The 10,305-nt window shown below is 36.6% G+C and overlaps 1 protein-coding gene across 1 annotated transcript; it reads left to right on the forward strand.

Annotated features, from left to right (window-relative positions):
• The first annotated feature begins 550 nt into the window (after positions 1-550).
• UBE2D1 (ubiquitin conjugating enzyme E2 D1) lies at positions 551-10,082 on the forward strand. The gene is made up of 5 exons (XM_045291596.1): positions 551-2,836; positions 2,980-3,057; positions 4,392-4,497; positions 7,653-7,746; positions 9,191-10,082. Exons 1-5 carry the CDS (start codon positions 2,768-2,770, stop codon positions 9,234-9,236), a joined length of 393 nt encoding a protein of 130 aa, XP_045147531.1. The 5' UTR covers positions 551-2,767; the 3' UTR covers positions 9,237-10,082.
• Positions 10,083-10,305: the final 223 nt, after the last annotated feature.

Raw genomic sequence — 10,305 nt, forward strand, 5'->3', positions numbered from 1 at the left:
TTGTTTCTTATGTCTGTTCACTTATATAAATTACCCTGCTTACAATTGATACTCCTTGAATATCTTTTTTTCAGGGTATTAGAAACATGCTACTCTGTAAATTTTTCAGTAGTTGGAGCTGTCTCATTAATAAGGAATGTAACACTTTATTCTGCATTCTTTGTTCTCTCAGTGACAATAAATTTTATGTTTTCATAATTTGAATAGACTTGTCTAAGATGAGTCTTAAAGTAAATAATTTGCCTCTTAATGGGTTTTTTATTGTTTTCCTCAAAAAAAAAAATAAACCATAAATATTTTTGCTTTTCTTTAGGAATTAAGTGATTTGCAACGTGATCCACCCGCTCACTGTTCAGCTGGACCTGTGGGAGATGACTGTAAGGTTTGCTCTATTTCTAGGATTTTGCTGCCATATTAATAATATATGTTTAAACATTTGTTAATGACTCCAAAACTCCTTTGTTTGTTGCAGTGTTCCACTGGCAAGCAACTATTATGGGGCCTGTAAGTATGATTCATATATTGCAATCAATCCTTCAGCCATCATTCTTGCCAATTCACCTTCAATCAGATGTTTGTGGCTAACATTGAATTTGCTTGTACTCTTAAACCTCAGAAAGCAAAATATGATCAAGGATTCATGATGTTCATGTTCTCCTTTGCCTGATCCTTAATCGTTCTACATGGCAATGGGTCACCCACGACTTGTAGCCACATGTGATTTCTTTATCTTTAAAAAAGTAACACACGCACACAACGTCATTGGCTCAGAACTAAGCATAATCATTCACATATTGATAGTTTTACTAGATCATAAATAAGTCTAAGTCTAATTAATGCACCACTTTGCAATGATAGGTTTCATCACTGTTCCTATTTATGAGAGAAAACTGATAAAATATTGCCCTGACTCTGTCTTTGCCAACTCATGAGTGTGTTGTTTTAATATGGTTGCAATTTTCCTGAATTCAAAATTACCTGTTGTTTTATGACTGACTTCTATTAATATTTGTTATCCTTGGTTAAAATGTTTCTTTGTACACCTGAGAGGCAGTTAGGACTTGAAACAAGCTTTTCTTGAGCAAAGTAACCTGGTCATATAGGAATGGGCATTGACCACTCACGACTATATTCTAGGATAGAGTGTGGTTTAGTTTCCTAGGGCTGCTGTGGCAAAATACCACAAGGGGGTCGTTTAAAGAAGAGAAATGTATTTTCTCATAGTTCAGGAGATTAGATGTCTGAAGGATCTAGGGAGGGTCTCCATCTATTTCAGCTTCTGGTGGCTGCTCACAATCCTTGGCATTCCTGGCCTAGCAATTATAGATACATCGACCTCCATGGTCTGTCTGCCCCATCTGTGTCTCTGTTTTTATATTACTTTTTTTTATAATGCAGAAATGATTAGGCTTAGACCCATCCTGCTCTGGTATGACTATATTAACATAACAAAAGAAAACCCCCATTTCTAAACAAGGTCATGTGTGATTTCAACAGATATTTGTGGGAGGGGTAGCAGGGACAAGGACGGGGTACAATACAATCCATAGCAGAGCGCATTAGTAGCATAGATCCACGAACTTCATTCCTCCTCCCTAACATATGAAAGAACTTTTAGTATAGTAAGCCACAGGATTTATATTGCCATGCCTTTATCTTTTAAAAAAAAATTCAGTGTAGGATTCCTAGGTAAGTATCAACATATTGTTTAGTTTTTTTTTAAGGGTAAATGCATGTATTTATCTAAATAACTCAATAAGAATCTAATCATTTGTTTTTTATTGTTTACTAACAAACTTCAAAATGCTATCCATTTAAAAGCCCTCCCTTCACATGTAAATTGTAGCCTTTTAAAAGATTTATTTGTTAAATCATATGTAGCGGATAATTCTGTTACACATGCCTCCCCCCTTTATTTTAATAATGTGAACATGCCCCTCTATAGTACTCTATAGTATCATGTAAACATCAAAGCACACTGAACTATCATTTCCATTTGCTTGTTTTCTACCTTCCTTGTAATTAAACAATATCATAAGAATAATTATCTATCACAGCCCTCTAATAGATACATGTAGAAAGTTAAGAAGGAAATAATAATACTCCTGCTGCTGTACCAAGATGTTATATAACATAGTATATTTAGTTGAGTATGAAATGTAATTTTAGATGTATTTTTGCTCCCTTTTTTCTAGTCTTTTGTTTCTTTTTTGGGGGGGGGGCGGGCTTGTCATAAATATTTTCTGTTGGCCACAAAGCAAGATGGCTAATTTACATTCCCTTTGCTTAGTTGATTCCAAATTTGATACTTCAGTAAAGATTGGAATTTACTTAGCTTTATTTTGGCCTTTTTTGTTCTTTATTCATTATGGATATAAATTAGCTCTACTATTTTGAATGATACACCAACATAGAATTTGGAATGAGACACTAATCAACTGTAGCATATTTCCCATTAATATCTTTTTTCCCCCCATTAAGATTTTATACACTGTTTCCAAATGAAGATTTGAAGTCTAACTTGTATAACAGTGTCCCTTAATCGTTTCTCTTTGTAACTTTGTGTTTTTTGTTAAGGAAGAGGCAAAGTGCTACCCTTAAGCCTTTTTAAAATGCTGATTGCGACTGCAGAAAATTATCCTTTTCTTACAGCAGACTTGTATGTGTTCTCATCTTAGAAAGTCTGTATTCATAAACAGATTTGTTTGGGCATATCACACCACTGTGTGTGTGTGTCCTGCTTTTTTGTTTGTTTGTTTTATACTCTATGATGTCAACATTATTGGTTGGAAAATCCTCCTTCACATCTGCTGAGAGAGGGAAACCTGTTTTCAAGGTAAATAACTTGAATTTATGGCATACAAAAAAGTAAAAGCCTTATTTTTCCCCCCTAAATGGATAATCTTTAGGGGAGAGTTACTTTAAGTTACTAAGTAAATGTAATAATTCAACACTGATGCGAATGTTTTGTCATTTCAGCCTGACAGCGCCTATCAGGGTGGCGTCTTTTTTCTCACTGTACACTTTCCGACAGACTATCCTTTTAAACCACCAAAGGTATTTTTATTTTTATGATTGATATGACTCCCAGGGCTGGGATTTTACCACCTAGAAGCGTTTTGTGATTTTGTCGACTGTGATGTCCATCGGGGCAGTGGTGATTCTGTAGTAGAATTCTCATCTGCTATGCAGGAGACTCGGGTTCTCTTCCTGGCAAAAGCCACTACCAGCCTCTTTCAGCAGACCCTCCAAACACAAGCATACTAGGAAGAAAGGCCTGGTAATCTACTTTGAAAAAATAAGCCAATGAAAACCATATGGGTCACAGTGGTTTTGATGTCTGTCCCATTACACTTGGGGTGACTGTGAATTAGAAGCCTATTTGGTAGCAACTAATAACAGCACTTTAATGAGAGGGACAATGCAATAGACTTTCTTATGCAAATATTTGCTGTGTTTGTAAAACAAGAGGACAGTGTCCGTGATGCTAGAAACTTTGTTTCTTTCCTGTGTCTTTGGATAAGTGTAAATTGGGAAGTTTTTATAGTCAAGAATCAGACTTTTCCATTCAAGGGATTGTATTCTCAAAGTAGTTGGCCCTCCCTCTCTTACTCCATGCTTAGTATTGAACAAACATTGATGGAGAATCTACCATGTTCTGTTTCATTAGGGAATATCAAAATAAATATGACATAGACCTCTTATTTGGTGTGTTGGGAGATAAAAACATTCTTACCAGTTTTAATTTAGATTGTATTTAAACAGGAAACAGACAAGTGATGGGGATGTCAAAAGGGGAACTTTTTATTTTAATGGTTTCGGTCAGAAAATAATTATTTTCTGTTTCTAAAACAATAACATTCATATGAAGTGGCATGGTACAACTTGTTGGAATACTAGGCTCTTTGGTAGATTTCTTAAGATAGATTAGCAAAGTAAGACCTTTCAACATTCCCTTGAAAACCACAGCTAGCAACCCCAATTTTAGATCCAACTGTCACTTTGAGACCTCACTCATAATCACTTTATGAAAAGGATTACAAAAACAGACAAACAAGGAAAAGGATGGCTCTGCCGTGGAAAGAAAGCAAGGCTTAATTACATCGGATGCTACTCAACCAGTTGATACCAGCTATTGGCGGCAACTCATCACGGTTTCCACAGTACTTCTCAACCCCTTGGGGAGAGGTTGAGGGACACTGGTGTATTTGCGTTCACCTTCCCAATAGCTAGAACATGTGTAACTCAAAATTCTCATTCATTTTGGGTTGAATACATTTCTTCTCTAAAATGATATAAAGTTGAGGCATCTCCCCCCAGAACAGATGGGTTTTGTTTTGTTCATAGTTCATGGGTTGTCACTTTTTGTTTTGTTTTGTTTTTGTGTACAGATTGCTTTCACAACAAAAATTTATCATCCAAACATAAATAGTAATGGAAGTATTTGTCTTGATATCCTGAGGTCACAGTGGTCACCAGCTCTGACTGTATCAAAAGGTAATTTCATTTATCAGATTATATGTACATATGAGTTTATAAAGACAGAAAAGTATGCCGCAGAAGTATGTAAGGTCCAAGGTTGTTTTTAAAAAGGAGTCCATGTTTTGTTTTGCTTTCCTTTTGGAGCTTTTGTGTGATGCTCCACTGTGTCTCTTATTAGTCGCTTGGGGCGCGGAGGAGCAAATCTCAATAACAGTGCGACAAGAAAATGTAAATGTGAGTGCTGGAACTTTGGGGATACATAAACCTATTTCCATTTTACCCCTTTAGTTTCGGGTGTATCTTTTTAAAAAAGAGAGAGTCAGAAGTCAAAATAAGATTTTCGTGGCAGTTGTCCATTCATTAAATAGACACAGTAAGACTTTACATTTGATTTACTTTCAGGGAGAACTAAACGGATATTTGGCCAATAAAATAAGTGCATCAAAATGAAAGCCATTTATTATACTTTGGGCTAGTGACAGCACATGTAGCATGCCCGCCTAGATGTACATTCAACAGTAGCACTGAAATACTGGCATGATCTGTGCTGATTGTCGCCTCTCAGCAAGATGTAGAGCATTTGCTCGTTGCTCAGTTAGCGGATGTGTGCATAGGCCATCTGAAGCCATTTCTGCTTCATTAGCCAAAACGGTTTCCTATGCCAGAACTCTTAATTTGTGTCTTGTTTTTCTAACAGAGGATAACTTGACATTTGGAAAATATTGTTTGGGCTAGAAGTATCTGTCCCTGAAGTAACTTGGTAGTTATCCTTTTCTGTAGAATTCAAGAAAGAGGTTTCCCTTGAAGAGTTAGTGATATGAATCCATGATCATTTATTTTTTTTAATGACATATGACCTGAAGGTATAACATTCTAAAATCATTCACATAGCTTAACTCTTGTGCACTGGCTGTAAAAGTGTGTGTTAAACAGTTGTTCAAATTAATTGAATGCTCTTTTCTGGAATCCCTTCACGAAATGCAAGCTTGTTTTCATCATCAGCAAAGTACTTACACATAGATAAGCAGGGGCAGACTGCCAGGTGCTGTGTACCACCTATCTTGTCTTCTGACACTGGTAACTTCTTATGGAGAAACATTAGTATTGCTGGCTTCGGGAAGCACTGTTTTTTAAGAAATCAAATAGCCTTGGTTTCCTCTTATGGGAAATGGGGATTTTAGTGTTTTCCATGTATGGTCACCAGGAAGGGGTTCTAGCTGTACAGTTGTTAAAGTGCTCAAGGGCTCACCAAAAGTTTACCGTATGTACCTGAGTATAAGCTGACCCAAATATCAGCTGAGGCACCTAATTTTACCACAAAAACTGCATAAAACGGGGGAGGAAAGGGGAAGAAATGGGGAGCTGATATCAGGGGCTTACGTGGTAAGAGAATGCTTTGAAAATGATGCTGCTGGCACATGTGCAAATGTGCTTGACAAACTGGATGAATGTATGGATTGGGATAAGAGATGTTAAGAGCCCCCAATAAAAGTTTTTTTAAAAAGCTGCATAAAAATGTGCTGAAACACTTGGCTTATCATGAGTGTACACAGCATGTAGTTTGGACTCACAGCCACGGATGTGGCGGCTTGCTTCCATCAAGGTTTGTAGTTCTAAGACCACTTCGATTCTGCCCGTCGAGACACTATGATGAGGCGTTGACTGGATGGCCGTGGGTGTGGTTGCTTTTTTTTTAGGGTCCCTGTGTGTCTGGCACATAAATTAATGTGAATTTTATCACCATTTTCCTTATCTTAAAAGATTTGGTTTATGTATAATGGTAAAATCGGGGCAAATGACTCCTGGAGGCAGGGATTTGAGATAGGAAACTTCCCTCTTGCTTGTTATACAATGCTACCTCATATTTCACTCATGGGCTTGCACACATTTCACTTTTCTGGATTTCAAATATGTCTGATTCTACTTTCCCTCATAAGCATCGTCTGGAAGCATGCTGGGGTGTAAGCAAAGGCTATCCTAGAAAGACACCCCATGGTTTCCTATTGTAAGACTTGAAATTACAGTGGACAGAGGAAAGATAGAGAAGACTGGTAGAACTCATTTTTTCATTAGCCCTTACTGTACCCAAGTCAGCTCGGTCTTTCCAGTTTTAGACTTGAAAGGGTACGGAAACATAAGATGGCAGAGGGGGGTGGAGATGGGAGCCGTTCCAAAGATTCCACAGACGTGGTGGCATGCAATTGAAGCCGCAAAATGACATCAGAATTCTCGTTCCCTCCCATTTCAGATGCTTAGGTCTGTTTTTTTTTTAAAGTTATCTGCATTAGTCTAACCGTTGCCTTATAATAACAAGAAATAACTTGAAATTTTTGTCATTTATATCTCAACTTACTCATGTTATGAAAAGATCGCTCTTCTAATTATTTTTAAATGCATGTGAGGTACATGGAAAACACAGATTCATTTAAGATATCATATAAATATCCCTTCTTTGTAGACAGCGTGTAGCCCTAATACAAAGTAGAACAACACATGAATGTGGTTTCCAACATTGTTACCAGTCATGTCACTGCTTTACCTGGAGTTGATTAGATCACAGATTCTCTACATTAAATTAGAATTATAAATAGTGCCTCTAAGAAACACCTAAAAGTAGGGTGGCATGTTGAAAAGGTTTTGATCAGATACTGTTTAGAGCCTGGTATCCATTCTCTAAAAATAGTTTTGTAGAGAACTTTTGAGTTCAAAGGTCGGTAAGAGCTATTTCAGGTCCCCAGCTGGCACACACTCTTTGTGCTTGATAGCTCCCTAAGGTTGGCAGCTAGACCCCAGTGTTAACATGAGGGAAGGCCTGCCCACCTGCTGTCCCGTCGGATGACAATCAAGGAAGCCTTACCGAACAGCCCGTCCTCCACTCCCTGGGTTCCATGGACCAGAATGGGCCAGTGGCAACTAGCAAGGACAGTGCCTTGAAGGTGCACATTTTAAAATGAATGAAAGTTCAAATAGAATTGAGTTTTGTAATTAAAAGATACATATATTTGCTGCCAGCCAAAATTAGTATAAAATTTAAACTAATAGTTTTATTTTTTTTCTTCATAATATATCTTCAAATATATCTATATTTGGTGAGCTTGTTTTCACACATGTCGTGTGTGTAAAGTAAAAAGATGATTGTCTAATGTGGTGTTGTTCTTTTTTAAATCTAGTTTTATTGTCGATATGTTCTCTACTTTGTGATCCTAATCCAGATGACCCTTTAGTACCAGATATCGCCCAAATCTACAAATCAGACAAGGAAAAGTAAGTGTTTACTTAGATTAAATTGCAGTATTTATGTGTGTGTGTGTGTTGTTTGCCAAGTCCTAAGAGTATTACCAGTAATTTAAGAACATTTAATTATGTTCTTGTTATAATAAGTTGATATTTTTTCAATTCTATTATCTTTACAAAAAACCTATGGTTTCCCATTTACTGCTTGGTTATTCAATATTTAATAGTAATTTTTCTTTGCACAGTATTACCTGCTTTTATTTTCTAATGGTGATAGCTAAGTTTAATTTTAAATGGTAAGCTAACCATGAAGTAATTTAATAATTAGAAAGCATTGTATTTTATGTTTTTTATCTTCTCCTAAGAAAATAAATTAACTAAGTCCCCCTCCCCTCAACTGAATTTATTTTCAAGGTAATTCATCTTGCTGATACCGTAATTCATTTTGCAATTTACAGATAAGACCCTTCCAGAGTTGGCTTTTTTGGATTTCTGTTCTATTTGGGTTCTCTGTTTTATTTTTGATGTTTTAGGTAGGTTTTCATATGGGTTTTCAAGAGATCCATCATATGACTCATAATTAAAAAAAAATAACTATTGCTTTTGTTTTCTTTATGCATGAGACTAGGCCTTCATCTTGTAGTTAGTATGTGTAGGATAATTACAATAATAAGCATAAGAAATGTAAGCATAAGAAAGTAGAATGTAAAAAAAAGGTAGACTAGAGTCTTCCATGGAACGATACTTTTTTTTTTTTTAACATTTTATTAGGGGCTCATACAACTGTTATCGCAATCCATACACACATCAATTGTGTAAAGCGCATTTGTACATTCATTGCCCTCATCATTCTCAAAACATTTCCTCTCCACTTAAACCCCCGACATTAGGTCCTCATTTTTCCCCTCCCTTCCCGCTCCCCCCTCCTTCATGAGCCCTTGATAGTTTATAAATTGGTATTTTGTCATATCTTGCCCTGTCCGACGTCTCCCTTCACCCACTTTTTGGTTGTCTGTCCCCCAGGGAGGAGGTCACATATAGTTCCTTGTAATCGGTTCCCTCTTTCCTACCCATTCTCCCTTTACCCTCCCTGTTTCGCCACTCACACCACTGGTCCTGTAAGGATCATCCTCCCTGGATTCCCTGTATTTCCAGTTCCTATCTGTACCAGTGTACATCCTCTGGTCTAGCCAGTCTTGCAAGGTCGAATTCGAGTCATGGTAGTGGGAGCGGGGAGGAAATATTTAGGAACTAGAGGAAAGTTGTATTTCTCATCGTTGTTACATCGCACCCTGACTGGCTCATTTCCTCCCTGAGACCCCTCTGCAAGGGGATCTCCAGTGGCCTACTAATGGGCTTTGGATCTCCACTCCGCACTCCCCCCATCATTCACTATGGTAAGATTTTTTGTTCGGCGCGATACTTCTAAAAATGAAATGTGTGTATTTCACTGTCTTCCTTTATTTACCCACAGATACAACAGACACGCACGAGAGTGGACTCAGAAATATGCCATGTAAATGCGGAAAAAATTTTTCATATATACCAGAGTACTGTAAAATCTAGGATTGTTTTTCCCCCGTCAATATTAGCAGTAAATTGAGCACTGTTTACTGTTTCAGTGTACCATGAAACTCTTTGATTTTTTACCCATTTTAAATGTGTTTCTGAAGCAAGACAAAAAACTTCCAAAAATACTCATAAGACTGTGATGAGAGCATTTATTGTTTTGTATGCCTTGAGAAAGACATTTATTATGGTTTTTAAGATACTTGGACATCTGCATCTTCAGCTTACAAGATCTACAATGCAGCTGAAAAGCAACCAAATTATTTTTTGCTGAAACTAGGTGTTTTTACATGAGAAATACTGTCTGTGCCGTCTAAGACGTCGTCAGTTTTATAAATGTCTTCAGATTTCATTCTTTGTTAGCTCACTTTATAATTTGTATTTTTTTACTGTATAGATGAAATATATTCTATTTACCATGTGCATCAACTTATGACTTTTTTCCTGTGAACAGTATTGAAGAAACTCAACAGCTGATAATTAAATGAATTAACTGTCTGTCTCCCTTATCTTAGGGTATTCTGTAGATTGATGGAAGATTTCTTAAAACCTGAAATGATCTTTACACTGTAATTCTCAACATACTGATTAATGGAGAAACACTTGTTTTGATTTTGTTATACTTGACTTAACTTTATTGCAATGTGAATTAATTGCACTGCTATGTAGGAAGATGTGTAACTTTTATTTGTTGCTATTCACATTTGAGTTTTTTTCTGTATAGGCAATACTATATCGACACCTTTTACAGGTCTTACTGTAGCTTTTTCCATATAAATAAAATGCTTTTTCTACTACTTGTCCTGATTACTTATGAGAAAGAAAACTTAATTACTTTATAGGTAAGCATCAAAAATCTAGTAAATTTTGCATGATAATTAATTCCAAGTTATGAGTGGAGGGGGTGTGTGACAGTGGTCGTCATGCGTTGGAGATTGTATTGTTTTAGATTCATGTCTCTACTGAAGCGTCTCTTTATAAGAGGATTTGTGTGATGCTTTCGTGATAGTGGAAAATTTC

The sequence above is a fragment of the Echinops telfairi genome, unplaced genomic scaffold (assembly GCF_000313985.2).
Source record: "Echinops telfairi isolate 266 unplaced genomic scaffold, ASM31398v2 ScPeMD7_70;HRSCAF=299, whole genome shotgun sequence".
NCBI classification, from domain to species: Eukaryota; Metazoa; Chordata; class Mammalia; order Afrosoricida; family Tenrecidae; genus Echinops; species Echinops telfairi.

What these genes read in the sequence shown, in the direction of transcription:
- UBE2D1 (XM_045291596.1), top strand. Translation starts at nt 2,768, where the DNA reads ATGATGTCAACATTATTGGTTGGAAAATCCTCCTTCACATCTGCTGAG. An exon ending in ATCCTTTTAAACCACCAAAG is followed by an intron (nt 3,058 to 4,391) that starts GTATTTTTATTT and finishes TTTTGTGTACAG; the next exon opens with ATTGCTTTCACAACAAAAAT. An exon ending in TACAAATCAGACAAGGAAAA is followed by an intron (nt 7,747 to 9,190) that starts GTAAGTGTTTAC and finishes ATTTACCCACAG; the next exon opens with ATACAACAGACACGCACGAG.